The following is a 19,175-nucleotide window of genomic DNA, read 5'->3' as shown; positions in this document are numbered from 1 at the left end:
GCATTATGTAAGATTTAGATAAAGAGCTCGTCAAAAATAAATAACCATATTTTGAGCGATGTTATCAGCCTCTGAAATGTTATCATTGTAGCGATAATGAACAAAGTCTCGATTATCAATTGATTAAATCAAATTAATTAAACGGAGGCCGTGTTTCAATACATTTAAAATAGGATCATCCAATATTCTAGAGAGGTGCTTATAGGCTTGTCATGTGTATAAATTCCTAAATAATAGTTTATATAACATTTGAGGTCCATAGAAAAAATGTGATAGACAGATTTAGCCCTTACAAAGTATATCTTTAAAAAAAGTTTTATTTTTACATTGAATTAATATAATCATTGCAAATCGTTTTAAAATGGTCTAAACCGTTGCACTGCGGTTGGCCCAGAACTGAGACCAAGTCGATCGTGGGTTCGCTCCAACAATGTGATAATGTGTAGAATTGGTTGCCTAACTTCGCGCTAACCCATGCGAATTATTTAGAATTTAAGTTTTGTTGTTCCGGCAGCCTGGCAGCATATGGTCATTGGGATGGTTCAATAAACAGAGATTGTTCAAATCTGAAAAGCATATACACCAATCTTTGATATTAGGAGTCCTCCCCATCGATACACAAGTACCCACAGTGAAATAACCACAGGTTAGTCTAACACTACATTCGTATTCATGAAATAAAAAGTATTACCATAAATAATATTACTAATTTAATTGAATGAACATTGGTCACGTCTTAGATTTTCGAGTTGCTTTCCTGATTCCATGAAGTGTGAGATTTCGGCGTTCTTGCTACCACGCGGTTGGGGTCCGCTATTTTTTTTTCAGTTTTGGAAATGACCCTTCATGTCTTTATACGAGCGATGCGAATACTCGTTAAACTGACAGCGTTTACCGGAAAATTATACCGATATGTAAAGGTTTCATTTACACCACCATACACAATATTATGCCGTTTTCAGTTTGATAATAAAACACTTCACCGTTTTATAAACGTAAACACTGTGAACGATTTCTACCATCGCGTCCGAACATCTAACGCCCCTGCTAATATCAATGGACAAAGTGTTAATTTTAATTACAAATTTTTTATATTTTGAATTTAAACAACAGCGGAATAAGATTAATTCATATCTGAATACAAATGAGGTGTCATTTACGTGATTTGATAATATTAGAAAATAAAGTATTCACGAACGTATTGTCGTAATCAGCACTTCCGTTGCGCGGCAATTCGACACAAAAAGATAAATAAATATGCAGTAAATACTTTTTGACTTATACATCACAATTATCGATAAATCAGATGTTTAATTGAAATATTATAGACTATTGACCATCATTTGCAAGAACTGTCACATCCTGATGAGCTCGAAATTAAAAAAAACCTCTGAAAGTGACAATTACGCTTCCTACTTTGATCTGCGTCTCGATTTTGACAATTGCCATAAACTTAGTGTTAAATTGTACGATAAACGTGGTGACTTTGACTTTCCGATTGTTAACTTTCCATTTATTAGTAGTAATATTCCGATATCACCAGCTTATGGAGTGTTTGTGTCTCAGCTAATCCGTTACGCGAGAGCTTGTTCATTTTATTCTGATTTTTTTAAGTACATCGAGGCATTTGTCACCTAAGCTTCAACTACAGGTATACTTGCGAACTAAACTTATTAAAACTTTTAAAAAGTTTTATGGCCGTCATATTGACTTGATTGGTAAATATAACATGTCTCTCTCGGCTATTATTCTAGATATATTTAATTGACGCGTATACTATCTCCCTGATAATGTCTGTCTACTACACGTGCATTTTGCATACCGATAGTCCATTGGCCAATCACGCTATTTTACCGAGATTTCGCCTAATAGTTTGGATGCAGCTATGGCGGGTGTGGCGCCAGGCAGGGTAAGCTTACTCTTCCGGACACCTGTTACCACTGTTTGTCGTGTATTTTGTACACGGTAAACAGTCCATATGCTGATTACACTATTTTGCCTGATTACACTATTTTGCCTATGCCGTTTTTTTAGGACTTCGAATTTTGTCTAATGGTTTGGATTGTTCGTACTTAGTTTTATTTTATTTATATCTTTTAATATCAACATTATTCATATGGAGCGTTCTATAAATTGATGAAAACAGAACTGTCAAAGTGTAAGCTATCATGGCTACCGTTGTCAAGTGTTGGTAAATGTAAACAAAAAGGCACATTTATAAATTATTATTCATTTATGTTAAAATAATAAGCATTTTGAGGGTTTGGTATAGAATTTGTTACCTAAATATAATTCTTGTATGGCAAATTCTTTTCTGTGGAGTACCATTTGCAAAATATCATATGTTCTAACCAAACATTCAACTGAACATTTCCACATTCAAAGATTAAACACTGCCATGAGTTTGAATAAATATTGAATAAAACGTATTGCAATATATTTTAATGTAAAACTTAGTAAATACGTATGTCCAATGTTTAATTGTCAGTGTATCTTTATGCTTCCAGGCCAAAAGTTTCAAAAGGGTGAAATTATAAAAGTGTTAGCAATGTGTATTCATTAGGCCTATAAAAATAGCTGAAAACAAAAGGAGTTTGAAGGAAATTATCATTCAGGATTTACTATTTTCAATAAAGACTCGAAATATTTCATCTAGATGATGTTTATAATGGTATTCCATACAAAAAGTCTGAAAGTAGTCCCTTGAAAAAATGGAGGATATTTGAAAAAAAAGGTTTGATTATATGGACTTCTAAAACAAAGATAGTTTTCAAAATTTGAAGTTTTGATGGTTGAAGTGTATATAATATTCAGGCATCTATGTGAGACTTTGTGATTTCCCAGGTTGTCTTGTTTACCCTGTAGCTGCGCAGTGTTGAATGGCATATTTGTTTCATATTATCCAAAGTCATTATTTTTAATATACATTCATTTTTTTTATTGTTAAAGCGGAAATTGCAAATTTTCTAAGAAAGTCAAAACGTAATTATTTCTATGTCTTTTGCTCAATAGGTTGTCAACTCACAATTATACGATCGTAGGTATCATTCTCACACTTAAAACTCATTTACACAGGAAATAATAACACAATTACCTCCCAATTACCTGCCTTGTTTTCTATTCTCCACCATGGAGTAGCTTTTTACAAACGTTTGAAAATGAAGAGGAAAATGATATTTTTGCCAATTTCTCAGCTGGCAATAGTGAATTATAGGATTAATAGGACTGTTATGGATACCATCTATTTTCAGGCTTTATTTTAATAACTTTTTTTTTGGGGGGGGGGGGGGGGTTGGATGGCTGAATGGTTAGCGTGCGCGCGCTGTATCATACAGTCTGTCATTGAGTCGACTGGCGTGGTTTCGAATCCCCGGTTGTACGTGGCAAGGAGTAGGGTCGCCTGTCCAACCTCGTGGGTTTTCTCCGGGTCCTCCGGTTTCCTCCAACTGCTAAAGACCCCTACGCGCAAGCGAATTATGTAAATAAAATTAAACCATATGTTAGTCCCGAAATGACCTAGTTTGTGTCGATGGACGTTAAACCTCATTTCTCTCTCTCTCTCTTTAATAACTTTTAAAAATATAACTTAAAAATTTGCAATTTCCGCTTTAAGTATCACCTCAAGCACATTTAGATACCAAAATATCGGCACTAAGACTGTTGTAAATGATTTTTTGAGGACACCCCCCACCCATTTAAGGTGTTGTGACAATTTTTGTCAATTTACCTTGACCTTAATCAAAAATAAAAGTAATAAGTTTCTGAAGGGTTTAAGGCTATATAAAATAGATTTTCTGGCTCTCAGATACCCCGTAACACTTTAAAAAAAGACCACATGACCCGTTTCTATTTTAAAAAAGTGTCTCATTAATTACCGCAGGTAAATATTTTACCACAGTTACAGGAAGAAAATTATACAAAACTTTGAATGAATCCAGAAATATAATATATAGGATTAATATCAGGTAGTGATTAAAATTCCCTTCTACATATTTTTGGTAATGATTATCAGAGAACCAGATTTTAAATAGACTAAATAAGAAACCGTTTAGATTACAAACATCAACAACCGCCATCTACACATCTCTTTCCTGAGCAGGAAGATTTGATTCTCTATTGTGACGTCGCCTAAGCACCCAGATTAGAGTACCAAAAGCTGCGGCACCGAGTAAAGCTGCCCCTGTCGTTATTCCGACTATTGTTGCCCATTCATTGATTAATTTATCCAAATTTAATTTATCGGTCCCATTTGTGTCCATGTCTGTGGATAGATTGACCATAGTTGTTTTATTCTGGAAACTAACCGTAATTGGATATATATTATTCTCCGTAACCAACACAGTTTCTGTTGTACTGTGATTTTCTTGTCTGCTTTGGGCTTTTTTAAATGTGTGAATTCTAGTTTGAAAAGTAGATAATTTAAATTTTGATTTAACAAACGACCGTGATGATCGAGTTAAGGAACTGTTAGTCATTAATTCATCTGGTATTTCGACGGTGAGCGGTTGTTGCGCTTTCTTAGTAACAAGAGTCGAAGTTGTGAATGGAACAGTTGTATGTCTTTCTGCCATGTTGCTGTAAACTGTACCTTCAAAATCTGTTGTTGAAAGCATAGTCGATGTGGTGGTCTCAATATTCAAATCGACTAAAGTTTTAAAACTTGACCTAGTTCGACTGTTCGTTGGCGTTGTGAAATATCTTCCTGGTTTGGTGTCATTTGTTATGTAAGTAGCAGTCGTGCCAGATGGATTCGGTGTTGTGAAACTTTCACTAGTTGTGCCAGATGAATCCGGTGTTGTGAAATCTTCACTTGTAGCAGTAATTAATGAACGTGTATTATAAGAATCGTACATGTTAGTTGGTCTGTCAGATCCAGTCTGTTCTGTAGAATCGGTTGCTACATCACTGAACATTTTATACAAAGTTGTATCAGTCAGTCGACGTGCGGAAGTCACTTCTATAGCTGTGGTTCTTCTTGTAGTTGTCTTTAATCCTAAAATTATGAAATAAATTGTTTTTTCAAGACATCCTGCTCTCAATACAGCTCAATTAATGTTGAAAACATTGCAAAAGGAATCAAAATGAAATAATATGGGGACTGTCGGGTGCTGGGATGTGGGGGGGGGGGGGGTCTACTTTTCATCGCATTCAAACTGCTACAGGTGTATTTTACGAACAATTTTACGTACACGCCAATGTTTGCACGGATATAATTAACATGTGCACTAGACACGTGTTCTGTTGTCTGGAATATAATCAATAGAAATTATTCAACGTAGGCAGGGGTCTGTCCACGCCAACCAGCAACGCCGTTCGTCCTACCTATAAAACCAAGCTCTAGAAAAACGATAATGGTGTCCTGTACTGCGATTTAATATTAGTAAAAATCTTAATTTTGTTAAGGTTCTAGCTTAGCCACCCACCCACCCTAATTAAAAATTGAAACATCTAAACTGTTTTCTTTTTTCACAATCGATAAATGAAATATTATCGTTACAATTGTCCTATATCGTGTTTCTTAGCTTAAAAATGTTAGAAGGGAGACAACTCCTTACGTCCCAATGAATAATCGAATCATTTAATAAAACTTTCAGTCGAGTACTACCTCTAAATGAACTAAAAGGTCCCTTGGCAGAAGGTTTTTACCATCAAAAGAGTTGCATATAATAACGTCCTACTTTTCTGCACCGACTGGACTAATGGAGATGGACATAGGGTGTGCTCTCGGCTTTTCGTTCCATCCGAACGATTATACACTGTCCTTGCAAAGTCCTCTGACCTGCATCACTAACAAGCAGGAAACACACAGAAAAATCTCGAAGGCCTTTTTCAGCCAAAACCAGGGGGCGAAACGGAGACCTCATAGTAACCAAGCCAGCGTCTTACTCGCTAAGTCACCGCAACTTCCACAGAATCATTAAACAATGCGTCCCACTGATCGTTAAAGGGCCAATGTTTTGGAGAATAGTACTGCTTAAGTTTGTGTTAAAAGCCCTAAAAATCCGTTACCTTAGGGCCGAGGAACTAACTCAATATACGTGATACGTTTTCAAACAACTTAAACCCGCCAGTCTTCATCTGAAAATGGAGACCGAAGTCCCAAGCTGTCTGGATAATAAAACTGTGTAATAAAATGCTAACCACCTACCTTCACACGCTGCCTGGAACAATGTAGTTTTTAAATTATTTAATTTATCAAAATTATCGACCTGAATAGCCAAATTTCTATCAGAGGCTATAGTGTGTAATTCTGTGGCATCAACTTTATCTCCAACTCCTATAGATACAATGTCAACACCACGGTCGTGAAGTACCTTAGCTGAAGAAATCGTTTCTTCTGGCTTGTTTGACTTTCCATCAGTGATCACAATTATCAAATCTGGTGCTGCTTCTCGGTCACCATGGTCATTTGATAGTACATAGTCATTCGTAAAACGCAACGCATGTGCAGTAGCTGTGCTTCCACCTCTGTAGGGAATTTTCATAACCACACTTTTGATTTTGGCTTTATCACTGAAATCATTCAACCAAAATATTTTCTTTGGTTTTGTGCTAAATAGAATTAAACTTACTTGCACTTTATCCGCAGCAATTTGTAAACTGTCAACGAAATTCCTTACGAATAATTTTGATTTGTAGAAATTATGCGCTCCCACACTTCCCGAAGAATCTAATAAAAGAACGATATCCCTCTGGCCTTCATCATATTCTGAAATAAATAGAAAAGTAATCCATTCTTCCATTCTTCGATGATCTTATACCATATCATCACTATCATATTCACAGTTATAAATGATTGCCCATTTAGTTGTACCACAAGTGGGTGGGTCGTGGGGTGACTGTACAAATGACCTGGCAACTCTCATAAAACAGGCGGAATTGACAGGCAGGTCTCGAGATTCTGTCCCATTTCCTACCTTCTGCTTCACGAGAATTTCCTCTATAAATGAACTCCAATGCCAGGAAATTGACTAAAAATTTTCTGGCCCAGTCCCAGGGGTGTTCTCTCACACCGGAGCTGAAGGGGGGGCTTCCTTCCCCGAGAAAATTGTTGACAATAGGGTGCAGAAACGATGATATCTGTCTTCAGACAGGCTACCAGTTAAAACCTATCAGATCAAAATACAACTCAGATCACTAGAATCAATAACCGATTCGGTTCTCTTCAAATCGAACAACAATCTTGAATCCTGTATTTATACAATTTCATCAGATATCTTAAAAAATAAAAAAATCTTATCATGACATACACTGTAAAATATTCATTATTTATGTGGCCGAATTCCGTAGTTTAACACATTTTTTCTGTTAATCGATGGCCTTTTTGGGAGAAATTGTGTTAAAAGTGTGAACTATTTCTTCAAATTACGTGTTTTATGTATTTCTATGGAACATTCAGTATTAAACAGGAAAGAGCTTAATTCTGTTATTTTACGGAATTAACGGTGGAATGACCAGGAATTTCCGTGAAATGTAGGGATAAAATGTTTTATTCCATTCTATAATGGACTTAATTATAAAATGGAATGACCAGAAATTTACGGATTATTTCTGTTTTAAAATACAACGATAAGTAATCGTATACATATATAATCATTCCTAATGATTATCATGTTATAGTATTCATTTCAAGTTATTAACCATAATATGCAGAATTATATTTTGTAAACTTTGGTATATTACATGTCATGTATATCCAATTTCCATTATTTATAAAATCTATAAAGTTTATTGTTATTCATCATACGTTAATCAGATTGTAAGTATTTTCATCAATGTATAAAAATATGTTTTAACGCTCCGTATGTATAGGTTGTATTATCTGGTGATCAAGCACGCTTAAATCCGAATAGTATAGTATAGTATAGTATTGGCTAGTTTCAGCCGGTTTGTCTCTATGGCAGAGTTTGCATACCTGAAAGCCTTACTGACGAGCAGTGGTTTGTGATACCTTGCTCTCGAATAAGATATTCGGTATTCTTCTATTAGGGGAAAAAGGTTGCGAATAAATGCATCTACTTCGTCCAATCGATTTTTATGAATAGAAGCCAACTGTGTGAACCCACACTCAAGTATCTGCTCACTAACCGGACATGAGCACGAGATAGGATCTTCCCCTTACCTAAGCAACCAGTGCTCGAACACATATCGATTGTTATAACCGGTGAAGATTTGAAGCGAGAAGGATGGTCAGACAATCTCATTACTGGTATACGAAAAACATTTCAAAGGACAGTCAGCAAAAAAGTAAGGACAGCGGTTCAATTGCTCCGTGCTTTTCGGGACAGGGGGTATTTGCTTGCACCCATAGCCCCGCCGTTTCGGCGCCCATGTCCAGTCCCAAACATTAAAAGCTGAGTTAAATAGTGTATGTTGTTATCTGAATTTTTTTTCGCGGCTACCGCGCTAGATTCCATTATGGCAACATTATTCCACTATCACATCACTATCATATTCACAGTTATAGTGAAGAGCTCAATTTGTAGTACCAGAAAACTGGCGGAATTGAAAAACAGGTTTCGGGTTTGTGTCCCATTGGCTCTCATTTCTGATCCTCTCTTTCACAAGAATTTGCTCTCAGCAATGACCTCACACGATAGGATATTGACTCAAATTTTCAAAATTTTCTCACGGGGTTACCCCTCTACCCAATCCCCTCAGATTGCTCACTGTGATAATGCCACTGCCCCTAGGGTTCACAAAAAATGTGTACACGGAACCTCGGCTTTTCGTCCATCTGAACGACTAGATAACTGTCTTTGTCAGGTCCTCCGTCCTGCGCCACTGACAAGGGGAAAACACGCCGGAAAATCCTGATGAACTTTCTCGGCCAACACCGGGACAGATGTGGAACCGCCCCCACCCCGTATTCGCAGAATCTAGATCTGCTACTGAAAACCCCAAACATAAATCTAAATACCAGAGATTGAAAACAAAGGATATAACTTCGTTATAAATCTCAAGGATAATATTATGAAACCATACTATAATCGTTTCTATAACAATTTATCTATATCAAATATTATGTAATAATCCCTTTAGATGTCTTCGATAATGTACACGCTTTATTGTGGCGGACCGAAAGAGATATAGTAGAGGCTGTTGTTGGCAAGCGCATATTCCTGGTCATTATCCGTATCGATTTTGCTTTTGACGTCATCAAGGTCTTTTTACCGTCTTTTTTGCTTTTAGACGCTGAAATGTTTCTATGAATCTATGTATATCCTAGAACACGAATATGTATATTTGATGTGGTTTTAACCATGATAAAGACTGGAATTTAATCAGTATTTTTGACGAGTTTTTCTCGGAATTGTCATGTTGTTCCTGTCTGTCTGTCTTCCATGTTGGTTAAACTACGTGCTAAATTTAGTTAAGTGGGACCTTGCAAATGTGTAAATGAGGTGATTCTAACGGTGGCTAATAAGGGACATGAAAAATAATATAATTTGTTTTTTTATAATTTTCACCCAAGTCAATTTTAATTTTCACCCAAGTCAATTTTAATTTCCACCCAAGTCAATCTTAATATAATTTGGTTTTTTTTTATAATTTTCACCCAAGTCAATTTTAATTTCCACCCAAGTCAATTTTAAAATAATTTGTTTTTATAATTTTCACTCAAGTCTGTTTTAATTCCCATCCAAGTCAATTTTAATTACCACCCAAGTCAATTTTAATTTAATTTGTTTTTTATAATTTCCACCGAAGTCAATTTTAATTTTCACCCATGTCATTTGTAATATAATTTCAATTCTGTTGAATTTCCACCCAGCGCGCGATGTCATCTCAATTAGCCTCGTTTCCAATATAATGTATTATGTTTTATCTTATATTAAAGAGATATTTTCATGTGGACGTATATTTTCGTTTCCCTTGTCCGTCCGGACGTCCATCCACAATTTGTTTCTGGACACTATACAGGTCACAATTCTTAACCGAATTTGACGATATAGGCTTATCTCCAAAAGATCTAGGTTCCTTTCGATATATGCATGTGGAGGCAGACCACCATTAAATTTCACCATCTCGGTACCCACGAATTGTAGTTCGTCTATTTATAGCAATTCTTTCTCCCTCTCTTTTCTCCCCTTTTGCATGCCCATTTTTGTTGATTTTTTTGTCTAGAATGGACGAAGAGGGTTTGAATTAACATTTTCTGCCAGGTTTTGGTAAATATTCATCATTTTGAGGCGGAAGGATAACAGGGTCATCAGGTTGGCTACGGCGATATGTACGGCAACTAGTTACATGTTTTTAGTATGCTTCTTCAAGTTTGTGTATCTCAAAATTTTGGTGGTCAACCTCATACAAATTTTAGTGAAAAGACATGACCATTTGTTCCTCTGTCTGTAGTGAAAAGCATTCAGCCCAACGAAAATTTGGGGAAAAGTCGGATTGAAACTTCATGGATTATGGCCCCTGATTGTAAGAAAAGTCACTTTTTTTAGCGTGTGGACACTCAAGAGGTCACAATTATCATCTGATTTTGGTTAAATTTGAAATGCATGTTTATAGCTCAAAGACCTTGGTTCCTTTCGATATTCGCGCTTATCGGATCTTAACTTTCTGAATTATGTCCCTTGATTGTACGAAAAAACTCGTTTTTGCTTGTGGTCCCTCTAGAGGTCACAATTTTTATCCGATTTAAAAAATAGTTTGAATATATCACCGTTACGCCCTAATGATGATTGAGTTCGAATTTTCTGAAAATCTGATCGAACCTGCCGGACAAAATGGCCGCCCCTCGTACGCAAACTTTGATGAAACTTGGAATATATATCCCAAATATCTCAGTCCATGTCGATATTCGCGCATTTCAGACCATAACTTCCTGGATTATGGCCCCTGATTGTATGTAAAATAGCTTTTTTTTGCTTGTTCTCAATCCATCTCATGCAAAATATGGGCTTATCTTGCCTGGCAACCGCTGGTTCTCATACTGTAATTAGCAGATTGCAATGTATTATGTTTTACCTTATATTAAAGAGATATTTTTCTCATTCTGTAATTACATGTATCAGATTGTAATAGATTATGTTTTACCTTATATCAAATAGATATTTTTCTCATACTTTAATTATCAGTTATTGTTTAAATTATATATGTCACCAGAAAAAACATTACTAGTGTAATAAAGATTTTTGATATTATAACATGATGACTTTTTATGTGAACACAAGCAGACCTGTCAACGTATCAAAGCCAGAAATGAGGCCTGTCATTACATTTGATTTATACTTTATGGACTGAAATTATCACAAGATCTCTAAATCAAAGGGAAGAAATCTTGACTTTCATTAAATTTTCAGAATTGAAAAGGAGGGGGGGGGGGGGGCGAATAGTTAACGTGTGTGCATTAGAGCACATAGGCCAAGTTGTTTTTTGTTATCTCTTTCCAACAAACTAAGCTGAATTCTATGTCTGGATGTTCGGTAGCGTTGTCTATGACGGATGCATACTGATATCAATACCCAGGTCCCTTGTACCCTAGTGCATTGGCGAGCATGTAAAATAACTCTTGACAGTTGAAATTTCATGTCGTGCCGCTGACAGCGGAAAATTTCCCTTCTGGCATACTGCATTCAGTAACCCAGTCGGCGTAGGACGTTAAACCCCCATTTCATTTTATTTCAGTACGTTTCACTGTCAGCTCCCGACTAAGATTGTGTCGACCCCTGCACGTTTATTTTCCCAATGGCGGGCGAAAATTAGTGTTTTGGAAACGAGGCTAATTGAGATGACATCAGGCGCTGGGTGGAAATTCAACAGAAATTATATTACAAATGACTTGGGTGAAAATTAAAATTGACTTGGGTGAAAATTATAAAAAACAAATTGAATTAAAAATGACTTGGATGGAAATTAAAATTGACTTGTGTGAAAATTATAAAAAAAAAAAAAATTATATTAAAATTGACTTGTGTGAAAATCATAAAAAAACCAAATTATATTAAAATTGACCTGGGTGGAAATTAAAATTGACTTGGGTGAAAATAAAAAAAAAATATTAAAATTGACTTGGGTGAAAATAATAAAAAAACAAATTATATTAAAATTGACTTGGGTGAAAATTATAAAAAAAACAAATTATATTAAAATTGACTTGGGTGGAAATTAAAATTGACTTACGTGAAAATTATAAAAAAAAAAAATTATATTAAAATTAAGTTGGGTGAAAATTATAAAAAACAAATTATATTACAATTATAAAAAAAAAAAAATTATATTACAATTATAAAAAAAAAAAAATTATATTACAATTGACTTGGGTGAAAATTAAAATTGAATTGGGTGAAAATTAAAATTGAATTGAGTGAAAATTACAAAAAAAAAAAATTATATTAAAATTGACTTGAGTGAATATTAAAAAAAACCCCCAAAATTATATTATTTTTCATGTCCCTTATCAGCCACCGTAGATTATATGGTAAAGTGGTATTAACTTTCTGAAATGATACGTTAGTGAAACTGAAAATTGCTGTAGAGTCGAAGTCGAAGAATTTTAATAAGATATTCGTCATTAATTTTTTTTAATAGCTCAGCTGATGGTGATCTTTGTAGATAACTGCCATCATGCTGTAATAAAAGTAAGCTCAGCTCAGCGACTCATACGTATCCGGCGCGTAAATCTGCCAAAACTCTAAAACTACATTGACGGAACGTATACGTTTGGATAGCACGAAAACCCGATGTCCCATATACACAATGGCGAGAGCACGTAAAAAAACCCCATAGCAATTCCCCTCATAGCACACTGTATGAAGTCTTCATTAGCCTAGTCGGAGTAGAAAAATAGGACATTTAACCCCATTTCATTTCATTTCATATAAAACTATCACGATAGAATAATTTATAACTATTACTAGATGAAACGAAATATTAAACAATGGATTCTAGTTATAAAAATTAATTAGAAAATAAAATTAACTATAAGTAGATCGAATGTAACAATATATGCAAAATCTATTTATGCTTTAAGAAGAAATATTGCATTTTTAACAGACGATCGCTTAAACACGTACATATTTACTATCAAGCCCTACCATATAAAAATAAATATTCGAAGTATCCGTTCAAACAAAGTCATGCATCCTGTAAAGACACCAAACAGAACTCAGGGAGCACAAGACCACGCAACAATCGTTCAAAATGCGGTTTAATACAAAGATATTTAAATGAATCCTTTAGCGTACTTCTTAAGTTACCATAACCCCACTGTAAATTAGGAGATGTCGCAAATGTCCAAACCTGCTTAAAATGCCACCTTTAAGTAATACGATTCGTCCATATAACTCGTCGAACTCCTAACCGTTTGAACTTTTGTTATCAGTTTATGCCATCCAACTTTCCTTTAATACGCCCCCACCCCTCGACACCCATCTCATATTTCCATTCCATCCCGACTTTTCATTTAATATTGGAACAACTAAATATACAGAAGTATCCAAAATTGAAATATGAATTGAGTCTTTAAATTTATAATTTGCGTAAATACTTACTCTGTGAATTTAGGCTGATGGCACAAAAGATGATAACTGAAACCAATTGTTTACAACAGTACATGTTTGTGTCAGTTTGATTTCTTAATTTCAAATTCACTTCTTCATTCTACAAATGTCTTTAAAAATAATTAGACTGGGCTAGATGTTGATGTTATTTACTCTTATTACACGTCACGTTAATACCAGGAAATTGTCATTGCATTTCCGTTAGCTACAATAATACCAGGATTCAAACCACTTAATTTGGGAATTCGGAAGTATTATATCGCCAAACATCGCTATTTGTTTTCCGTCTCAGGCGCGAGCATTGCTTTGCTGATAACGCGAGAAAGTGAAGTCGTGCAATATTAAACAAATATTAGAAATGACGTAAGCGCGTGATTTACGACCCAGATTCCAAGAAAACCAACTTTGTTGTATACACCACTGAAATTTTACCATTTAAACCCCATTTCTTACTGCAGAATGCTCTCGGTGTTGGGCTCTGCTCCTGTTTTCCGAAATTCTATCCGGAATGTCTCCTTTATTATTGTTCATTTTTGTTGCTGTTTGAACTCACGGCGTAAAGATACGACCGCAGTTGGGACTGGTCGCATTATTTGTATTGCGTCTGTCTTGTAAGTGTGGTTTAATGGTCGAGAGCAAGACATTAAGTAATATATTGTAACAACATGAGGGCCGTGAGGCCCGAATGTTTTTACAATATATTACGCAATGTCTTAAGCTCGAGACCATTAAACAACTTAAAATACAGACACTTGCACGTGCTTTGCAATGAAATACGTCACTCGAGTTCAATATTTTACCAAGTTACGCTTGGCACATTGCCCGTACGATTATTTGAAATAATGGTACTCAAACATCAAAGGGTGACTTCACATCTGTATTTTAAATCATTTTAATTGAAGACTATCATTACAGTCCTGGTACTCTACACCACAGTTGGCGGTTACGGCTGGCCTCCGGACCCATTTACTATATTTGAAATAAAATGAAATGAAATGAAATGGGTTTAACGTCCTACTGTTCTGCTCCTATACTGGACTAATGAAGACGGGCATACGCCATATAGTGTGCTATGAGGGAAATTTTGCCCGGGTAGCGGCACTATGGCCTACTCTTATATCGAATTCCAACTGCCAGGGGATCTTTTACGTGCATTTCAATATATACACGGGACCTTGGTTTTTCGTCTCATCAAAAGGACTATATTTGAAATATATATTGCTTATTTCTTGCAATGTATGTGTTTTCTGTCTTATCCGCGGGTTATTATTTCGGTTTTGTGTATGTAGTGCAGTCCCCCAGCACTTACTAATATTTAAATTCCAGATAATAATACTGATATATATTTTCGGAAATATTCAAAGGCCGATTTTCTCATTATAGATGACACGTCATTAGATATTTTACTTCATTGCGTATAGGCTACAACAGAGACCCGTTTTTTCTGGACCCCCGATAATTGTGAAACCTCGGATTTCGGATGGATTAACATTTAAAAGGGGAAATTAAGAATGAAATTTGTATCGTTACTGAGACTAATTCAGAAACCTCGGATTTCGGACGAATTAATATTTAGAGAGAATTTTTTTTTATATAAAATGATCTAACTCTCAGTTAAACATATAAGTAAAATTCAAGTATTAGAGAAAAAACACTAAAATTAAATTTTTGGCTAGTACTTTCATCGTTATCAAACTAATCGTCGGGTCACTTTAATGCGTTACTATGCTGTTACAATAACGTTACGTCATAACAGAGGAAAATGACTATGTAAAATATAAAAACTAAAACGAAATAACATTAATTAAACTTCAAATATAATTAAAATAATCACCCCTTAGCATTCAAAATTGGGTTATATTTACAGATAAAGTTGCTTTCTTTTGTTTCCAAGTGATCATTATTATTAATATTGAGCTTGCACAAAGGAAAAATCTAGAACTGACATTTACCACAAATATCCAAATGTTCGCTCGCCGACAAGACTCTATTTCTTGCGAGTTTTATATTAGTACGATGTTGGTTAATTCGTAAATTCAACTGATCAGTAGTTTTTCCAATGTACTTGCCATTATATATCCCCTACTTTTTTTTAAAAAAGTAGGGGATATTGAAATGCAAATACCTATGCAGGTTGTGATATGATAAATAGTCATGCACACTTGACATGCTTTGAGAGTATGTTCACAGATGAAGAACTTATCGCCCCAACAAGCCACGGTGGGGGCCTGACAAGTACAGCTGTCTAGTCCTTCGGATATATTGGAATGCTTGTATATATTGGAATGCACGTAAAAGATCCCCTGGCAGTTGGAATTCGATATAAGAGTAGGCGATAGTGCCGCTGCCCGGGCAAAATTTCTCTCATAGCACACTGTATGGCGTATGCCCGTCTTCATTAGCCCAGTATAGGAGCAGAACAGTAGGACGTTAAACCCCATTTCATCTCATTTCATTTCATTTATCGTCCCAACAGAACCACTGAGCTGCACATGCGACACGCAATAGCGCCATACACGTGGAAGGGATTCATTGTCAAATTTGACAATCCTAGGAAGGATTGATGAAAACTGCCGCGTGCTGGTTTATCTACCCATGTTTGCTTTCCTGTCGGTTCTTGCATAAGATTTACTGTTCAGCGTATTTTTGCTTTAGTGTGCTACCTTTAATTTGATCGGGAGACGTGTTCGTCGTCGTCAACGTCAACCGACAACACTGCAAGAATTGGCCGTGGCACTGCAAGAGGAGTGGGTCAGGTTGCCCCAAATCCTGATTGGACGGTTGATTAGGAGCATGCCACGACGAATTGCTGAATGTCTGAGGATTGGTGAAGCAATTACTCATTATTAAGACAAAAATCAAAAACGTCCATTTTCACTTTTGACGGTGTATCTCTTTGCGAATGAAATGGGGCCGTCAGATAAGCCGCCCATATTACTGTTTATGTTCATGTGTGGGCAATTGGCCTGTCATTAACATACACTAGTTACTTCTAATAAAAACAGCACTGCATTTCCGCAGTTTTGTATTGTTTCTGAATATCCCCTTCTTTTTTTGAAGAGTATGTATACCACAACTGTAGATTAAATGTCATGAAAATAAGTATCTTTAAAAGGTTAAAAAGGTAACTTGTGATTTGCCAAATTTTTACTATTAACACAGTAGGATTAGAGGTTTGCTAATGAGGTTGTAAGCAAATACATTTACACATGATTAAATTAAATTTGTGATTGAAAGTAAAATGACTCATAAAGATGCATTATGTAAGATTTAGATAAAGAGTTGAACGTTCTTCCTATGAATATATTGAAATTTTCATTCAAAGTACTTTATTCAGAACGAAGTTATGGGCGTTTTATGGATTGACAAGATCAAGCATAGATTGTTCATTATCGTAGCAACGCTTCTTGACAACCGAGACTTAGCCTCGATTATCTATTTTATCGTTAAATTTTGAAATCTCACGGGTGTTTTAATCCAATTAAATCTCAGCCAGCTGATGCTCTAGAGTTGATTATAGGCATGTTATGTACATAAATGTCTAATTAATAATTATTATAACATTTGAAGCCAAAATAAACACCTGGAATAGGCCGAATCGGCTCTTACATAATGCATGTTTAAGAAAGAGTATTTCATATTTTATTTTAATTTCTGGATTTCCGCATATCTAATTGTATTAGTTATTTTGTTTCTCAAGTATTTGGGTACCTTACATTTTCTTTTCTTTTGGACTATGTTTTCGTTTTAGAACGTAAAGACTATGTTATATAAACAGTGGAAGTTTAAGCACCCCCTTTCTGTGGTGTTATGTTTCGGCCACTTGCCGCGTCGCACTCGAAAAAAGCCTTCGATAAAATAAGCGACGTCGACTTTTTGACACGACGCCGCCTTTCAAAAAGCTGCGCGTCGCCCCTGGTCGCGTCACCCCTCGCGTCGCGTTGCGCGTCGCTGTTTAAAACGGATATTGTTTATAATTTTGGTGATGAAATGGGCATGTACCAGGAGAATTCATTTGCAATTTATTTGCGTTTGGTATTTTATCTTTAATACAGTAATTTATATTGGATACAAGGAACTGCCAATAATATCATTTATAGAACAGAACATTTCTATAATATCCAGATTATATGTTATATTTAAAGTTCTCTTCTAAACTTAAAATCGTAAACTCTAGTGTGAATGAGTGACCCCGTGCTCTCCGCAAATACTGTCATACACTATAGTCAAACACACGATGGCAGGGTACTGTATAGGTATGGTTTCCGTTATGTACATCAGTTGTTTTATAGGTTTTCAAGTGTTGTATTACTTATAGTATAAACATTCATTGACATTTTTACAGACAGAATTAATAGAGAATATATATTTTTGGGGATATCCTACGACGAATATATTAGCAACCCTGAAGAAATCAGATTAAGACAGTGTTGTGAATACCCCTTACAAAACACAAAATGATGATACTAGTCTACGGCGTTGCTGGTCCTCCTTCGAGAGTTAAGCTCTAGATACAGGAAAGAATACATATATTATATTTATAACGATGGCTGGAAAGTTGGTGATCGGGTAGCCTTGGCTATCACCACGGTATCTGAGACCGTTTTGTGTTCGCCTTCCACATGCTGCTTCTTTTTTCACGGCCGAACTCCAGATCATTTTAAGGTGCTTTAGAGTTCATTCAATCATTACATATTGAATACAAGTCATATTTACTGTTTCTTCTCCCTCGCTAAATAATACGCAATAAGCACATTGTGTATTATGATTTGTGTATCTTGTTTTATTTTCTTTTTTGGATTTTTTTTCTTACCCAAGGCGTCCTTGTTGCGTAATATTAAACAGTCGTTTTCATAGCTGTGAGTTGGAGATGTAATTATTCACAGACACATGGATAAATGTATTCTCTTCCTCCCCTGCTCCATATCAAAACCCATAACACTTCTAGTGGTATGCAGTGTCGAACCGCCTTTAATTATATATCAGCTTTTTCCTTATATACAAGCAACATTATAATTTACAATCATTACTATCTTACACCACTACTCAGACATAAATCTATGTCCTACACCGTTCCTTATATACAAACATTATTATAATCTACAATCATTACTCTATATCTTACACCATTACTCAGACATAACTCTATGTCTTACAACATTCCTCCATCACCGACAGTCCCGCCAACCAGAAAAAAACTAAAAATACCCTTTGGGAAAATAGGGAGTCTGTGTCCGCCTTCAAGCAATAACTGTCACCGGACCTATACGCGGACGTATATGCAATTCCATTACAAATTGATAAATAAGATATCAGAAATATCACAATTATTATACATTCTATCTCACAACATACTGTAAATCAAATTACTCAGTTGTAAAAAAAAAAACGTCTGTTGAATCTGGCGACTTCGACCTGAATGACTCCGTAAGACTATTTACTGAAAAATAGTACTTCATACCCCATATATTACTACGCATATGGAGAGAAATTTTTTTACTCCTAATTCGGTTCCCTCAACCGCAGGAAAATATATTTGACTTCCTCCCCTGCTCCATATCAAAACCCATAACACTTCTAGTGGTATGCATTGTCGAACCACCTAAATGTCAAAGACAGACCTAGTATCATAAATCACAATTTAAATTACAAATTCGCCTTATA

At 35.5% G+C, this 19,175-nt stretch overlaps 1 protein-coding gene across 1 annotated transcript; it reads right to left on the bottom strand.

Annotated features, from left to right (window-relative positions):
• Positions 1 to 3,818: 3,818 nt before the first annotated feature.
• On the bottom strand, positions 3,819 to 13,612 carry LOC126827437 (collagen alpha-1(XII) chain-like). Its single transcript, XM_050556753.2, has 3 exons — positions 13,503 to 13,612; positions 6,149 to 6,709; positions 3,819 to 4,993 (listed from the first exon to the last, which is right to left on the bottom strand). Exons 1-3 carry the CDS (start codon positions 13,564 to 13,566, stop codon positions 4,077 to 4,079), a joined length of 1,542 nt encoding a protein of 513 aa, XP_050412710.2. The 5' UTR covers positions 13,567 to 13,612; the 3' UTR covers positions 3,819 to 4,076.
• Between the last annotated feature and the right edge of the window lie 5,563 nt (positions 13,613 to 19,175).

The sequence above is a fragment of the Patella vulgata genome, chromosome 7, assembly GCF_932274485.2.
Source record: "Patella vulgata chromosome 7, xgPatVulg1.2, whole genome shotgun sequence".
NCBI lineage: Eukaryota > Metazoa > Mollusca > Gastropoda > Patellidae > Patella > Patella vulgata.
The sequence above is the reverse complement of the archived record's forward strand: the minus strand, read 5'-3'. Positions and strand labels throughout refer to the sequence as shown.

Bases quoted from the DNA above. Each gene is read 5' to 3' on its own strand.
- LOC126827437 (XM_050556753.2), bottom strand. From the start codon at position 13,566: ATGTACTGTTGTAAACAATTGGTTTCAGTTATCATCTTTTGTGCCATC. The intron at 6,710-13,502 runs GTAAGTATTTAC...TATTTATTTCAG, and splicing joins CATCAGCCTAAATTCACAGA to AATATGATGAAGGCCAGAGG. The intron at 4,994-6,148 runs GTAGGTGGTTAG...TCATAATTTTAG, and splicing joins GTTCCAGGCAGCGTGTGAAG to GATTAAAGACAACTACAAGA.